Below are 16,184 nucleotides of genomic sequence, written 5' to 3'. Positions count from 1 at the left end.
GCCACCACGTGCTGTTGCTAAGCTTGGGCTTCTAAATTGTTACTACCGCGGCCGGCCTATCCCCTGCGAGCTTCGCATCTGTCAACATTCTCGGTCGGGACCGAGGAGCTAGGCCTATTCCTATTGGCCAGAGCCCTGCCCAGTGCCCGCCCCCAGGGCCACAGCGCCGGTCCCTATTGGCTGTGCTGGCCGTCGGTCTCCCTTATGTGTCAATTTGAGGGCCCGAGGCGGAGGGTGGCGGCCGAGCTCGGAGTCCGCGAATTCGGGCAAGTGAGCCGCGGGGCGCGCGGGGCGGGCGGCAGCGGAGCCGGCCGGAGCGCACCGGGCAGCAGCCGCCTCCGTCCCGGGCGCAGGCAGCAAGCAGCAGGATGGAGCTGAACTCCCTGCTGCTGTTGCTGGAGGCGGCCGAATACCTGGAGCGCCGGGACCGAGGTAGCCTGCGCGGCTTTGTACACGGGTGGGCCGCGAGTGGTGGGCGGGCGGGTGGGGGCCGCTGACCCCGCCGTCTGTCTGCAGAGGCCGAGCACGGCTACGCCTCGGTGCTGCCCTTCGACGGCGACTTCGCCAGGAAGAAAACAAAGGCAGCCGGCCTGGTGCGCAAGGCCCCGAACAACAGGTACCGCCCTCGCGCCGCCCCGCCGGGCGGCCGAGCCGTGCCCCCGCGCCTCCGCCGGCCTGCGCCCCGGCGGCCGGCCCGGAGGAGGCGCACCGGCCCCGCCCGTGCGTCGCCATCTTCCCAGGGCCGCGCCTCCGCCGCCGTAAACAGTGCCACGCGTACAGCGCGTACAGCGCCCGCGCCCGCCCCGGGGCGCTGCCGACCTCCCCGGGCAGCGGGCGCGTTGTCAGCGGCCGCAGCCTGGGCTTCTGGGCCCGGGCACGCGAAGGCCCCCGTGAGGTGGCCCCGACCTCTCTCCCCCGTCCTGGGCCCTGCGCCTCCACTCAAACCCACCCCTGAAGTCCAGACAAAGACCCCTTCCCCGTGCCCACCGGCCCGTCCAGCCCTGGACCGCGGAGCTCCAGCCACGAGTGCAGGGTCCCCCTCTTTGGGCCGAGGCCTTCAGTGGAGTGAGAGGAGGGTCAGGCTGCAGGCTCCCTGGAGCCAATTACCCCCTTGGTCCCCTGGACCTTATAGTTAGTGTTTGCAAGCCCAAAAGCTTGGGGTGCACGTTCAGCCCCAGTGGGGACCTGGCCCTCTGGGCTGGGGCTTTCCGAGGCTCCACTCTTCCAGCCGCTTCCAGGACCACCACACGCTGGGCAGTGTCCAGGGGCCTCTCTGGGCTGGAGCTGTGCTGGCCGGGGGCTCTGGGGCCCCTTGGCAGAGGGTGTGGCTCATTCCTGTGGCCGCCTGTTCTTGGGAAACAGAGAGGCTGGCACGGGGACCCAGCTCTGTGGCGTCCTGGGCCTGGCAAGGAACTGGTTGAGGCTCCAGCTTCCTGAGCCCCAGCCCCTGGTCCCTTGCTGGGGATGATTTACAGGACAGGAGTGTGTTGGGGCACTACTGCCTTGGGCCTCCACAATGAGCTGGCCAGGCCCCTGCTTCTGCTGCCCCAGGCTGTGGAGCGTCCCACACTGACCAGCAGAGTCCTAGAGAAAGCTGCCTGAATGCTGTCTGCATACTCACACCCTAGGTGTTAGTCTATAGCCTGGCCCCTCAGAGGAAAGGTTGTTTGTCTCCATTTTACAGCTCAGGAAATTGAGGCCTAGAAAGGTCAGGGGTCTGGCCCAGGGCCACTCACCTGCCTCTGACTTCTGTTCCCGGTGGGGTCCTGGCCTCCCACCTTCTGCTGAGGTGGAGATGTAGAGCACGGAGTGAGGCGTCTGGCTGGGTGTACCCCTCCTGCAGCAGAGCTCAGCTCCCCTGGCCATCACCGCCCTCCAGGGTGTTTGCAGCCAGCCCAGGGGAGGGCCTGGGCCCCTGACACGGCAGGGCAGCCCTGTACCTATAAGGCTTCTATGTTCTGCCAAGTGAGGGTTAGGGACAGGCACAGTGGACCTGGGTGAGGGGTGAGCAGAAGTCTTGGGGTGGGGTCTGTGTACACCTCTGGGCAGTAGCTGAGCAGAAGGGATCAGGTTCTGAGGAGAGCAGTGACTTCTTGGGAAAGTGCTTGGCATGGCCACCTAGGACTGGGCCCCCTCTCTCCAGGGGTGGGTCCCTTGTAGGGGGTCTCTGGACTCAGGAGTACCTCTGAGGTCCCTGGCCCCTCTCGCAGGGTAGGGCCAGCCCAGTGCCATCCATCCAGGGGGTAGCTGGGTGGGTGGGCTTCTCTATGCTGAAGGGCACCTGCCGACTGCAGCCTCCTTCATAAGCCAGCAGACCCTGTGGACCACATGGCCAGCTGTGGCTTGGGCTGATGGACAGTCCCCGGCAGGCCAGGAGGAGCATCAGTGGTGTCCCCCCTGGCTCTGGCTGGCCCTGGAAGAAGTTCCAAAGCTTCTCACCCAGCCCATGTGATCAGCACAGGGAGACCCAGGAGCTGGGAGGCATGGTGGGAAGAGGGCCATGGGCGGTCAGGCAGGTGAGGGAAAGACAGGAGCAGTGGGCAGTGCCCAGGAAGGGGTGTCTGCGTTTGCACTGACCTGACCCGAGCCCTCTGCTCACATGTGCAGCAGCTGGGGAGGGCTGAGCACTCTGCCTGGCCTTTGGGGTCCCCTCTGGACTGGGAAAGTGACCCGAAAGAACCGGGGCAAGCTACCTGAGTGGCACTCCCTGCTGAGGGCCTCCACATTCTGCGTCCCTATCTGGATGGACCAGGTTGGCAGGGCCACTGTCTACAGGGGGACTAAGCTTGGGCCTAAGGTGGCCAGTCCTGCCAGAAGGGGGCCCCTGGGGAAAGTGAATCTCAGTGTCCTCCCATGCCCCTTGCAAGCCGGCCTGTCTGGACTTCCTCTCTTGCACATCCCATCTCACAGTTGTGTGAGCTCCGTGGCATGGCTGTGGGGGACAGGAGCGTCCTGTCTCCGGAAGGCTGACCTTAGGGATGGACATCTGGGCAGCTCCCTGCCAGCCAGAGACCCCCAGGGCTCTCAAGGTGGTCTGGGTGGCCCTGGGCCTCCTTTCTGCTCCATCTCTGCTCCCTCTGTGCCCCCCCCCCAGCCGGGGACAGCCCAGGACCCCCAGCCTGTGTGGCTGCTGTCTGTGGCTCCCAGCTCTTGAGCATGGCTGTCGTCGCCTGTGCTCTGCTGTTGGGGCTCGGGGCTCGGAGTGAGTCCTGTTTTTCTGTCTCTCTGAACAGGTCTTCACACAACGAACTAGAAAAGCACAGGTAAGCGAGCCCTCGTTCCCATGTGGCCCCACCTGCTGAGCAGAGGCTGTGGCTGGCCCACTTTGTCCTGGGAGGGCTGCCTGGGCCTCCGGTGTCTATGCCCAGGCACTCGGGCTGGCAGACAGGTGCAGGGGCCCGGATTGTGCTCTTGGATCCTCAGCCTGGGCCAGAGAGTTGGAACAGGGCCCCTGGTGCTGGTGGCAGTCACGGCCAGCTGCCTGGAGGAGGAGACGGTGTGCTTTGGAGCGTCCAAACCCCTTTGGAGCAGCACTCAGCCCTCGGCCCCCTTGATCTGGCCCCTTAGGCCCCTGTCCACTGTCCTGTACCTTCCAAGAAGGTGTGCTAGAGTCTTGTACCGGGGCAGATCAGTGTTGACCAGGAAGCCGCAAGGGTGGGACACCGCTCCAGGACCAAGGAAGCCGCAGAGGTGCAGGGCAACAGCTCTCTCCTGGCCTCTGCTCCTGCCTGAGGTGGGTGTGCTCTTTCGTGCCTTCGTAGTGGGCAGGTCTGCACCCTAGTCTTGCTGGAAAGGTTTGGAGCTCAGCCACTTCTCCCCTCCCCTTGCCTCTTGTCTGCGCCCATGGCAGTGCCAACTTCCGCTCCCCCAGGATGCGATTTGGGCCTCTGGCGGGGGCAGGCAGCTGCAGGGGTGGAACACGGTGTTCCCAGAGGGCTCGCACTTCCTGCACTGTTCCCATGTGTTTGGGGGTTTCCTGTGAGGCTGGGGGGGGGGGATGGTGCAGGGCAGGCCTGGGCTTGCTCCCAGGCCAGAGAAGACCAGCCTTGCCTTGACTAGGACCCAGGATTTAGACAGGCACAGGGGTGCTCTGGGAGAGCTTCCTGGAGGTGGCATCTGACAGATGGGTGGTGCCTTTGAGGGAGGGCAGGTGTGGCCACATGTGAGGAAGGACAGGGCTAGCCTCTGACCCGTGCAGCTGCCCCTTCCCCCTGGCCTCTGCCTTTACTGTCTCAGAGTCTGAGCTTAGACAGGACTTCCTGGGGCCCCTGTGAGACAGAGGAGGGATGGCCGGGCAGCCAGGAGGTCTTTGGGTACCCTCCAGCCCAGTGCCAGGTCTTCTGGCTGAGGCGCAGCTGTGGACAGCCTGGAGCTTGGGCCCCTGGCAGAGACTGGGGTCTTGGCGGGCTGCTGCTGCTCCTGGCCGGGAGCTCCCTGAGGAAGGAAGGAAGGAAGTGTCCAGCCAGGCCCAGACATTGCCTCTCCTGGAGGTGAACCCTTGCTGGGCCTGGCTTGGACTCGGGGGCTTCCCCTTGTCGTGCTCTGAGCCACCAGTCCAGTTCCTCCTTCGCGAGCACCGGTGTGGACACCAGACTGCCAAGGCCTGTGCTTGGCTGCTCCTTCTCCTGCGCCCGGCCCCAGGCTTTGCCCTTAGGGTACTGAGGAGGAAGTCCTGGCTGTCTTCCTGGCACTCAGTGCCCCCTGAAGGGCCAGTGCATGTCCCAGAGGCCAGCCCCATGTCCTCAGTTGGGTGGCTGCCCTCTCCTGAGATGGAGCCGGGCTGTCCAAGTTGTGACCTTCTGCCCTGTGTCCTCAGCTATCCGCACGGGACCACACAGGGAGTGTAAGTTGCTACCAGCCTGAAGATGCAGGTGAACAAACAGGAGGGTGGGGTGCTTGCTGCCCCCCATCCTGTGCATTTCCTTGCTGCCTCTTCTCTGGCAGCCTGGATTCTGCCCTTGGGTGCTGAGGAACCCGGACTGGAGCTCAGACCCTCCTGAGGAGCAGGCTTTTCAGTGGTAAGCTGGCCAGGCCCTGTGCAGGACGATCAGGCCACGGTGGAGAACAGTCAGCTGCTGAGGGATGCAGGGGTCCCACAGCACATCTGCCCTCCACACTTGCAGCCATGCAGTGGTCCTTCAGGAGCTCCTCAAACAGGCAGGACAGCCTCGGGGTGAAGGGTGGAGGGCTGGGGTGCTGCAGCAGCTGTAGGGAGGTGGCAGCCTGGTGCTACCTGGGGTGACATGAGAACCCCCCCAATCCCTCAACGAGCTGTTGGCAGAGCCAGTTCCAGGCCCTCGCCCCAGGGGGCCTGTCACAGCCACTGCCTAGGGCAGGGTGCCAGGATGACCTGTGCAGCCCAAAGCCCTGGCCGTGTGCTCTCCTGGGGCTGGGCCAGCTTGTTGGGCTTTGCACACTGCACATATGTGGTCAGGTGGCCTCATTTGTCTCTGAGAATGACTTTCTCGAGTGTTGTGCACATAGCTCCACTGCACACCCCCCACAAATGGTGCCCCTGGGTTGAGAGGGGGACTTTGTTATCCACATAAGTACTCTCTGTCCCTGTCCGGGTCCCCTCTCTGGCCTCCCCGTCCCAGAGCCTGCCCCGAGGTTCTGGCAATGCCCCCTTGGCGGCGAACCTTGCCAAGTATGGTCTTTGCACCCCTGGGGTGTGGTTTTGTAGGGCCTGAACCCTCGAAGTAGAAACCCTGGCCGATGCTCTGAGCCAATGTGACTTTGACAGTTGCGCCAACGGCTCCTCTCCCGTAGCAGCTGGCATCCCCACGTGCTGGTCAAGCGAGTGCCAAGCAGCCTTTGCGTTTCGGCCGTTACAAAGGGGAAAATGAGTGCCTGCTTGTTTATGTTTTCATTTCCTTGATTGCTTATGAGATGGAGTCAGTTTTATGTTAGATTTGCCCTTTGTATTTTGCAGCTTGCTGGTTTGTGTCCTTTGCCTGTTGTTACGTGGGGGTATTGCTTTTCCTTTTTGATGTGTGAGCTCAAGATATCATGGGCATGTTTGTCTTTTACATGTATTGGGAATATTTTTCGGCTGTCATTTGTCTGTTACCTGTGGGGGTTTTTTTTCCTTTCTTATACAATTGTGTCCTTCTCTGATTGTAATAGTCATCTGTGAGTTTTTTAAGCATAGAAAACTGGAAAATACAGCAAAGCACAAAGCTAAGGAAATAAATGTTGCCAGCGCATGTGCCCAAGATGTGGGCTCCCCGTGCTTCATTGTGTTCCATGGAGTCTCTTGTGTGGATCTGTTTTTTATTTTTTAAACAAATTTGGGTCATCTGTCATGTACTCGGTTCTGTATCTTGATTTTTTTCACCTAACATTCATGCTGTGGAAATGTAATACACTAAAATGGCAATGCAATTGTGTCTGGGTGACGGAATGTAAGAATACTTTCATTCTTTGTATTTTCTAATATTTCCTCCATAAAAGTTGTGTGCTTCTGGGCAAGTACTGTGAATGGTGGGTGGGGAAATTGCTGTCTGCTGTGTAATGACTGGGCCGGGGAGGAGATCCCTGGCTGGCTTGGTCCTGGTGGTGGCTTCAGGACAGTGGGGATCCGTCTTGGGAGGGTCCTTCTCCCTGAGCAGAGAGCTCTGTTCCCTTGCCACGCTCAGCGCCTCCTACCCCTTTGGTTCCTGGGGGTGGGGGGCATATCCCCGTGGAGATGAGGAGGCTGAGGTTCTGGCATTCTGGGTAGTCTTGCCGCTGTGGCCCAGGGCCTTGACCCTCCCTAGGCAAGCGCAGCCTCAGTCCTGTGCCCTGGACATTCTTCCTGAGGTCTACTTCAGGTTAATCCAGAACCTCTGGCTCCCCAAGTGCTGTGGGCTGGGCCCCTGGGCCAGAAGGTGCTTTGCCATGGAGGGTGCGGTGTGGATGCGCTAGCAGGAAGTGACCCAGAATCACAGCCCCTCTCCTGCCTCTCTCTGCACTGTGGCTTCTCCTGCCGAGGAGGTCGCTGTCCCTGCCCACTGTACTCCAGTGTCTCTAGAACTGACAGAGGCCGTGGGTGTGCAAGGGCTCCGCAGCTAGGGAGCAGACATGGAAAGGGGAAAACACACATGGGTGCTGGCTGTGGCAGGGCTGTTGGGCAACAGATTTTTGAACCCTGTAAACATATTCTACCCCCCGACTTGGCAGGCCTACTCTTTTTTTTGGTACCGGGGATCGAACTTGGGTCCTTGTGCTTGCGCATCAGGCAGCGAAACCACTGAGCTAAATCCCCAGCCCTGGCAGGCCTGCTCTTAGGAATTCATTCTGAGCGAAGCATATGGGTTTGGAAGCAGGGCTGGGTGGGCCTGTTGTGGAGTGTCACGCGTTCACTGTGGGTGGGTGCATGTGTGCAGACACGGCAGAGGTCCCGGGCCTTTGCAGGGCATCAGAGGGAAGCCCAGGGGCCAGTTCAGCTGCCCCTCCCCAGCCAGCAAAGGCAATGTTTCTCAGAGGATCATGGCTCATGAACCCTGAGTATGCAGCTCCAGTTTTGGGGAAAATGGATCCATCCCTACAGAGATGGGGACAAAATCTGAACTGCAGCAGATTCTAAAGGGACTGCAGACTCAAGGGGTGGCTGGTCCCTGGCCCTTCCTGCCTCGACACACTCAGGTTTCTGTGAGGACAGCTGCAACCAAGGACGCACTGTACGTGGTGAGGTGGGAGGCACAGATGTTTCCAAGAGCCCAGGCTGGGCGTCACTTGGATGTGGGACCTTGTGGATGGCATGGCCAGAGGGCTGCTGCAGTTAGCTGCTCCTCTGGCAGGTGCCATCCAGGCCAGGAGGGGACCCCTGTGGTGGGTTGAGTCTGTGCGGGCCTGGGTTGGTGGCTCCCGCTGTCACCTCTGGCTTTGCCGCCTGGCCTGATGGTTCCGTCTCTGGCTTTTCAGACGAGCCAAGCTCAGACTCTACCTGGAGCAGCTGAAGCAGCTGGTGCCTCTGGGCCCAGACAGCACGCGCCACACCACACTGAGCCTCCTAAAGCGTGCCAAGATGCACATCAAGGTGAGCAGGCCCAGCCTGCCCCATCCCGGCCAGCCCTTGACCCAGAGGCCCCAGAGGTGGTGGGGAGCCACCTAGCAGGTGCATGTCAGGGGGTTGAGGTGTTTTGTGAGCACAGCCACAGTAGCTGCTAGGGATCGGGGAGATAACTGGCCTGGTGATTGGAGGTACAGTGTATTGGACGGCCAGTCTCAGGAAGGGGACTTAGGGTACAGGTGACTCTCGTGGCCCTGGGTCATGACTGGCTGGCAGCAGTTGTCAGGTGTGGTGGCCAGAAGGGTAGGGGCTCCCTCTGTGTCTTTGCAGAGAGACCGACAGACACTTCCTGGGGCAGCCCCCATGATCTCCAGCTCCTGCTGACTTGGGGATCTGGGACATCAGGACCAGCCAGGGCAGACTTCTGTCCCCTTGAAGGGCCTACTCTGTGTCCCAGGCATGGGCACCCAGGCAGGGGTGACAGGAGCTTTGAGGCGCAATAGGAGGATGCGGGAGGGCAGGGTGCTTCAGGTACAGGCATGGCGAGGGGCCCAGACTGAGGGGAAGGCAAGGTGCTGTGGCAGGGCTGTCCCCTGGAGAGGATGGTGCAGGCCAGAGGCTGGGCAGCCCTGTCCTAGAGCTTCAGGTCCACGCATGACTCAGCCTGGCCGTGTGGGGAGGGTGCTCTGTGATCATGGCCTGGCTGGGCTGTGTCCAGGAGTGGATCCTGCCTTGCCTGGCCTTGTGTCCCTGCACCTGTGGGGGATGCCCCCTCCTGACCACAGGCTCACTGTTGCCTCCTGTCCCTTCCCTGTCCCCAGAAACTGGAGGAGCAGGATCGCCGGGCACTGAGCATCAAGGAGCAGCTGCAGCGGGAGCATCGCTTCCTGAAGCGGCGCCTGGAGCAGCTGTCGGTGCAGAGCATGGAGCGTGTGCGCACGGACAGCACCGGCTCCGCTGTCTCCACAGATGACTCAGAGCAAGGTGGGGTGCTGAGGGGCACGCCCTGGGAGAGGAAGTGCCTGGGGCGGCTTTGGGGGTTGCTGCCTTCGAGGACCAGCTTTGTCCTTCACTGAGGTGTGCAGGAGGGAGGAGCGCCAAGACCAGTGACTGGGCTGCGTGAGCACCAGAGGCCACTGGGCCCTGGGAAGTGCTGGTTCTTACTGAGAGCTGCAGAGCGGAGCTGCCCCAGCCTCTGCCACTGTGGGGCTGGGCAGGGGCCCCTCTGCTCCCCATGGAGCCGACTTAGGGCGCCCCACTCTGCTGTGCAGTGCTTGATCTCCTCCTCTCTGTTTCCCCAGAGGTGGACATAGAGGGCATGGAGTTTGGCCCGGGTGAGCTGGACAGTGTTGGGAGCAGCAGTGATGCCGATGACCACTACAGCCTGCAGAGCAGCGGGTGCAGCGATGGTGGCTACGGGCGCCCTTGCAGGCGGCCTGGCCGCCCCAGCCTCTTGTAGGCTCCTTGCCCTGTGCTTCCTGGCTGCCCACCCGCTCAGCCAGGTGTGGCAGCCCTCCAGTCCTCCCTCAGCTGATGCCAGCCTCTCCTTGGCCCACTGCTGTGCCATGCTGGAAGCTCCAGCTGCTGCCCGCCCAGGCTGCCAGCCTCTGTCCTCCCTGCCCTATGGGCAGGGCCCCCCGCAGGGAGGCAGGGCCTGGCACCCACCACCTGGAGCCCAGCGTAAGCGTAGCCACCCACGTCTGTTCTCCGATTCTTAATCATTCCAGAAGTATTAAATGTCATTGCTGCAAACCTCAGCAGGCACCTCGTAAGGGGCTTCATGACCACCTCGGGGAGCCCAGCTCCAATGCCGGATCCCAGGAGGAAGGAGTGGCCAGAGGAAGGAAGGAAAGTGCGCCTGGCAGTCGTCCTTGAAGCTCCTGAGGTGTAGACGGAGCAGAAGGTTCTGCGCCAGGCGGGACTTGGGTGAGCACGCTGGGGCACACGGGCAGAGAGGCTGAGTTGTCCCATGCCAAGCTGGGCAGCTTCCACTGTGTTAGGACCAGCAGACGGGCACATGCACCCAGGCTTGCAGCCATGCACATGCTCGCACGCGCAGACACGTGAGCACCCAGAGGACAGATGTCCTGTGAGGCTGGCCTTCAGGGATCACCAAGGCCAGTTCTGGCCCCAGCTCACCTGCACTGGCCCAGGTAGCTCTGCCCGGTCTGCACAGGAACTGGGCTTCTCTTCCCTGCATAGTCTGAGAGTGGCTGGGCTGGCAGCTGAACCACTGGGCCCTTGGCTTTCTCATCTCCATTTCTCCTCTCTTTTCTTTGCCATTTCTTTTTAAATTTTTTGAAGTACTGGGGCTTGAACCCAGAACCTTCACACTGAGCTACATCCCCAGCCCTTTAAAAATTTCTCATTTTGAGACAGGGTCTCACTAAGTTGCTAAGTTGCCCAGGGTGGGCTTGAACTTGGCAATCCTTCTGCCTCAGCCTCCCAGAGTGCTGGGATCACAGGCATGTGCCACCACAGCCGGCTTCACCTCCCTTTCTTAAAAAAAAGAAGAAAAAATAAAAGCCACACTGCCCAGCAAGGCAAGCTTCCTTGGAGGGACCTCCCCAGTTCTGCCCGTGGCAGCCTCAGCTGGCAGAGGCTTTTCCCAAAAAAACAAAACAGAGAAACATTTTTTAAAAAGAGAAAAAAGCTCTAAAGACTCTCACCAAGAGACGTGAGTGTGCACGGCTCTATTTCCTGTATGAGACTTTTGTACTCTATTTTCCTAGCTGTCATTGTGTCCTTATTTGCTGAGGGGTGGGAGCGACCCAGCGTCTCAGGGACCCGTCCTCTGTCACGTTGTCATAGTGTGCCTTGTGTCCTGTCTCGCCTTGCCCACTGCCACCAGCATGTCCCTCGAGGGACACAGGATGTTCAGGCCTGCCAGGCAGGTGCCCTCTGCCCTCCCCTTGGGCAGCCGTCCCAGCAGCAATGGCTTCCTGTGTGTGGGGCTGTCACCTGGCTCCCAGTGCGACCTCCCTATAGTGGGAGGGTGTGGCGTGTGCAGCTGGGGACAACAGGTCTGCCTGCCAATCTGTAACTCGACTCGAACCCTGCTTCAGGCTGGGGCAAGGGCTCCAGGAGTCTGACTTCGGCAGCTGATGAGCACAGCGTTCTCTCTGGTTATGCAGCCTTTCAGTCCTGAAGTCCTTGTCTCCACGGGCAGGGACCACACAGCAATACTTGGGTGGTGGCCCTAGGGCTGGCACATAGCAGCACCTGCCATCCCCTCTGGTGCATTTGTAACCAATTTCCAAGTGGCAGGGAAAACTGTTTATCTCCAGTCCCGTCCATGGACCCCCAGGGCAGTGGCCTGTAGAGGCCAGAAGGGTTCCCTGGAAATAGCTCTGGCATGGAACCTGCCCTATAGAGGCTGGAGGGTGGGGACAGCAGGAGGAGAGCAGGCCCGTGGTGAGGGTCGCTTCTGCATCTCACCCCCTGCTTGGGGATCAGCACCCAGGAAGGGGCTCTGTCTGCCATGTGCCAGGAACCCATGTCGTAGGGCCTGGAACTCCCGGGCCCCTGAGAGGCTGGAGTTCTCAAACCCTCAGCTCCCTTCTCTGTCCCCACTCCTCAACTCTGCCTCGCAGACTCCAGCCCCAGGTGGGGGAGCAGAGCAGCCCCTTGGCCACCCTCCTGGCAGCTCTGCCTGTGCCTTTTCAGGCCATGGCTCCCATGTAGACTGGGGAGTTGGCCCCTTCAGCCACCCAGGGGTGCTCTCCACCTCCCCCACTAGCAGGGGTGGTGGGGTGTCCACAGGTGGGGGCTGGTGCTAAGCTCCACATCCACACCTCTCTCCCCTGCACCGTCTTCTGCACAGGGAGGCCACTGCTCCATCTGTGCCCTGCTCCTCTCCGGCCACGTGGTACTCAGGGCTTGGGCTGGGGTTCCCACCTTACAGGGGCAGCTCCTCGGCGACAGGCCCTACCACCCAGCTGGCCTAGGAGATGGCAAGGTGCTTGTGGCCACATTCCCAGACAGAGGGAGCCCCATGCCAAACCAGCCCGAGGCTCATGCTCCTATCTGCCCCTACCATCCCTGGCTCTGTAGGGGGTCAGCTGACTGGGCCCCCACTGCCTGCCCAGAGGATCCTGACCAAGCCAGCAGGCTGCCTGGGTCTCCATCCAGGGCATCAGGGCAGGTTCCATGCTAGAGTCTGGGGCCGCACAGGGAGCCCGGTGCTGGGTGGTGGGCACGGTAGAGACTGGAGCTGAGAGTGAACGGCCCCCACCACCTCCTCCGGGTGGGGCTATGCTGTGTCATTCTGTCATTGTAATATAAATACAGATTTTTATACCTCACTCTGTGGCCTTCTGTTCTTTCCATTGCTCGGCTTTGTTCCCTTCCCCTTGGGGGCTGGCTTTTGCCACCCCAAGTGCCCTGTCCTCTGGTGCTGGTGGAGAGCATGGGGGCCCTGGCTCCTGTCCTACCCTCATGGGAGTGTTTGTGTGATCATGTGCAGGGGAGGACAGGCCAGAGTGCCCCTGACTGCCTGCTGCCCCCAGGGAGATGCTGGCCCTCTCTCCCTGGGAGCAGAGAGCCCTGACCCCTGACGGCCCAGCCCACAGAGACGCAGGAATAACGTGCAGCTTTGACGGCTGCAGAGCTGTGGAGCTGGGTGGCTAGTTGGGGACTTGCTGAGAGTGTGGGGTCATCACCCTGGACCACGGCAGAGCCCCCTGCAGATGGTCCCAGGGAACCCACTGGCAGCTTTTGGGGTGGGCATGGGAGAGGTGCTAGGAGAACTCTGCCCTCACAGGCAGCAGTAATTCTGGGTTCTTGGACCTCACAAGACCCCTGGGCCACTCCTAGCACAGAAGGGAACCCTTGTTAGGACACAGCAGGGTCTCAAGAGCTGGGGGATCTGATGATGATGTGCCTGTGGAGGTTTGAATTCCCAACTATGTTTTAGAATCTTCACCACCACCACAACCCTACCCACTGTCTTCTTGGCAGCCAGTGTGCCCTGAGCCAGTCTTGCTCCCCTCACTACAGTGCTCTGGGTCTCTGTCACTCTCAGGATTGGACCCAGATGCCTGCACTCCTGTCCACTCAGTCCAGCCCAGCTCTCTGGATCCCCTGGCTTGGCCCTGCTCTCTCATTTTGGCTAAGATTATTGCCACACAAATCAGGTGCTGGTCTAATCTGGGCTACTCACTGGCAGGGCCTTTTCACATAGCTCCTTCCTCATTTCCAATCCCTAGCCGGGCAGGAGGGACACATGAGCTGGGTGTGCACCCAGCCGCTGAGATCCAAGAGCGTAGACAATGGTCGTGCCCCTCACCCCTCTTCCCACTGCCTTCCCTGCTCAGGTCCTTCATGAAAGTGTCCCAAGCCCCAGCCCCTTGTTCCTTCAGGCCCCTTGGCCCTGCTCCTCCCAGCTCCAAAGGCTGCCACCACCTGCCACCACCGTGATCCTCCTGGTAGTACCGACCCAAACCTGCTCCTGAGTTTGGGGACTGATTTTTGAACCTTTGTCACATGAATATCAACATGATGGAAAACAAACTCAATCTTCCCCCATCCTCCTCCAACCCAGTGGTCTAAGCAAGTCTGGTTTCTGAGGAAGAAGAAGAATGTGACTGTCAGGTTTCCCAGACCAAAGCAACAGAGTTCTGGCCATGCAGCTCCCTCTGCCATTCCGTTTCCTGTGTGCCCTGGTGCCAGGTGTCTCTTCCATTTTTGTCAATTTTGTTACAGCAGAGTCAAACTTCTAACACATGCCTGAAAAGGTCAGTTTCCTGCTTCAAAACACCCCTCCTCCCCATCGCTTGGAGAATACAGTCCTCCACCCTTGTCAACTGAAAACAATCCTTAATGTCACACCGTTACTTGCAAAGTTTAAAAGTAGTCTGAAAAGACACTGTTCAAAACCTCAGATACTATTTAATATTGATAGGAAAAAAGGTTTGCATTGTGCAGATAGCAAAAACATCCTCATAGCCCTGTCTGGCTAGTCCATGATACACCCCTGGCTTGCTTAATGAGGATTAATCCCAGCTCCCTTTATCTCGTGACACCACTAAAACCCCAAATGATTTTGATTGGAAGAAAGCAAGCTTGTCTTGGAAGAAGTATAACATGTTTGCCTTCTTAAATTCCACATACAACCTCAAGAACACTTTCCAGGTCTGTAGAGTGGATCCTATTGTGTTTATTATTTGTGCCAGGAGGGCAGATACCGTTGTAATTTTTACTTTGTGTTTTTATGGCTTTTTTATGGTCTCAAAAACCCCTTTCGAACAAGTAACTATGGACAGCAACTCAAAATCAGAATTTGTGGGCCAAGGAAATCAACCAAGAATCATTAAGAAAAGCAGGTTTCCAGAGGGCCGGCTGGATCTCACCCTCCAGCTCTAGGATCTTTTTCTATGAAGTCGCCCCTTGTCTTTCTGGCATCTTTAATCCCATCTCCTCCGAGTTCCTCCTCACAGTCTATAAATATCCCCAAGTTCCTCCCATTTTAAAACAAAACCAAACAAAACAAGCCAAAAATCTTCCCTTCGGTCCTGGTCCTGCATTCCCGCCTCCTCATTTGTGTCACTTGCCTCCCCCCACCCCCCAGTTTTTGCCTCCTCAGCAAAATTTCTTCAAGGCGCTGCCTTTACAGCCTCCACTTCCTCCGGCCAAAACCACTCAGCGCTGGCTCCCTGCTGCCCCCAGCCTCCAGCCACAGCCACTAGGGTCCTCCTGGTTCAGTCCCCCGGATTCCATTAACCCCCGCCCCGGAATGTTTGTTTTTCAGATCATGTTTAGGCTTTGCTGACTTTTAAAAGAGGGTAAAAAAGTAAAACAAAAATTACTAGGAAGTATCTCTGACTTGAACGCAATTCACAGTATCTGTCCAGGAACACTTATTTTTTGTTTCCTTAAAAACATTAAGAAAAACACAGGAGAAAGACTTCTCCCTAGTCAAACTGGACCGGAGCATTATCTGTCGAGCCACCTCGGGCCATTTATCACCAGGGGAAGTGAACTCCACTAACTAATGAACAAAGCCTACCGCTTGCAAATTTAGATTTAACTTACAGAAGACTGGTGAGTTGCAAGTGATTTTTGTCTGGCAGAGATGCAAACGGATTCTGTCCCATAGAAATACATTCTGTCCAATAAAAACGATAAACCCAGGGCTCTGGCTTCACGGGACTGTGGGCATCGACCAGATCTGCATCAGACTTTAGTCTTTTTTCAGCACTTTCTTTCACTGCCTATGTCATTTCTGCCCTCCTCCGTCCTGAGTTAAATGCATCCTTGACACACAGCACTCCTTGCTCCAGTGGGTTACACTTTAACGTTTTGGAAAAGTGCGGGGAGGAGCCAGCTATTGCTCGGCGGTCAGGTGAGGGCTTGGGGGTTAAGTGCTATGCAAAGCAGCGTCAGTCCTGAGTCTCCGGCGAAGCTCGCTGACCCCGCAGACGTGCCAGGCGGTGCTCGGGCTGGCGCGGGGCCCGATCACTGGCACCGTGCCGGGTCACGCGCCACAGCAGAGCAGGCTGGGTCCGCAGGACTGCCTGGTCTGTCTTTCGTTCCTCAGAAGTGTCGCGAGAGGATAGGGATCCTGGTCGAAGAGAGGCGGAGGCGGGTGCCGAGGCTCAGGAGCTCAGGGTCCTCAGAGCGCCAGACGCCGGGCGCCGGCCCGGGAGGGGCGGAGCGAAGGCGGGGAATCTTCGGCGGAGGAGCCAATCAGATCGCTCCTTCAGGGAACGCCAAGCCGTGGACGGGGCGGCAGTTGCTTGAATCCAGCCCGGTGCAACCCGGGTACCCGGACACCACGCCTGCGCGACTACCGATTTCGTCGCCCCCGCCCTCTGCGCGTGCGTACTTGCCGGCGCTCCCGTGAGGCGGTGCGAGGCGCGCGGCGCTTTGGCGGCATCTGCGAGGTATCGGGCGGGAGCATCCTGAGGTGAGAGGCGTCGCCTTGGTGCCCGCCGTCCGGCCTGTCTGGCGTGCGGCCCGCTTCCTCTTTGAGGAGTGCGAGCCGCGGCCCAGGGTGCCAAGAACCTGGCCTGCCGTGGCGGGGTGCGGCCGCGAGCCGGAACCCGGTCTCCGAGGGGCCGAGGGGCCGAGGGTCGGCCGGGAATCTGGCAGCCTCTCCTTCGCCTGAGGTTTGTCAGTTTGCGCCATTTTGGGCTTGGGTTTTTTGTTTTTTCTTTTGGTGAATGTGTATTTTATCAACACGCACAGGTAC

At 59.4% G+C, this 16,184-nt stretch overlaps 2 protein-coding genes across 6 annotated transcripts in view; both read left to right on the top strand.

Moving 5' to 3' along the window:
• The first annotated feature begins 208 nt into the window (after positions 1-208).
• Positions 209-12,297, top strand: Mxd4 (MAX dimerization protein 4). 3 transcript variants are annotated; one of them, XM_021260397.2, is made up of 7 exons: positions 233-432; positions 517-616; positions 3,234-3,263; positions 3,568-3,733; positions 7,906-8,020; positions 8,815-8,977; positions 9,295-12,297. In XM_021260397.2, exons 1-6 carry the CDS (start codon positions 369-371, stop codon positions 8,964-8,966), a joined length of 627 nt encoding a protein of 208 aa, XP_021116056.1. In that variant the 5' UTR covers positions 233-368; the 3' UTR covers positions 8,967-8,977; positions 9,295-12,297. The 3 variants fall into 3 exon arrangements, with proteins under 3 accessions (XP_004847451.1, XP_021116056.1, XP_021116057.1); XM_004847394.3 differs by lacking the exon at positions 3,568-3,733 and having other exon boundaries at positions 209-432; XM_021260398.2 differs by lacking the exons at positions 7,906-8,020; positions 8,815-8,977; positions 9,295-12,297 and adding an exon at positions 4,817-7,899 and having other exon boundaries at positions 354-432.
• A 3,463-nt stretch (positions 12,298-15,760) lies between these two features.
• Poln (DNA polymerase nu) overlaps positions 15,761-16,184 on the top strand; it is a 147,337-nt gene continuing 146,913 nt past the window's right edge. Inside the window, exon 1 of one of the 3 annotated variants that reach the window (XM_021260401.2) lies at positions 15,761-15,899. The gene's annotated coding sequence lies outside the window, so the exon portion shown is untranslated. The remainder of the gene's footprint in view (positions 15,900-16,184) is intronic. The other 2 variants (XM_021260400.2, XM_087187780.1) reach the window with 2 other exon arrangements.

Source organism: Heterocephalus glaber, unplaced genomic scaffold (assembly GCF_053883595.1).
Source record: "Heterocephalus glaber isolate CG9 unplaced genomic scaffold, H.glaber_assembly_v1.0 deba00001509, whole genome shotgun sequence".
NCBI lineage: Eukaryota > Metazoa > Chordata > Mammalia > Rodentia > Bathyergidae > Heterocephalus > Heterocephalus glaber.
This window is presented reverse-complemented; position numbering and strand designations above follow the sequence as displayed.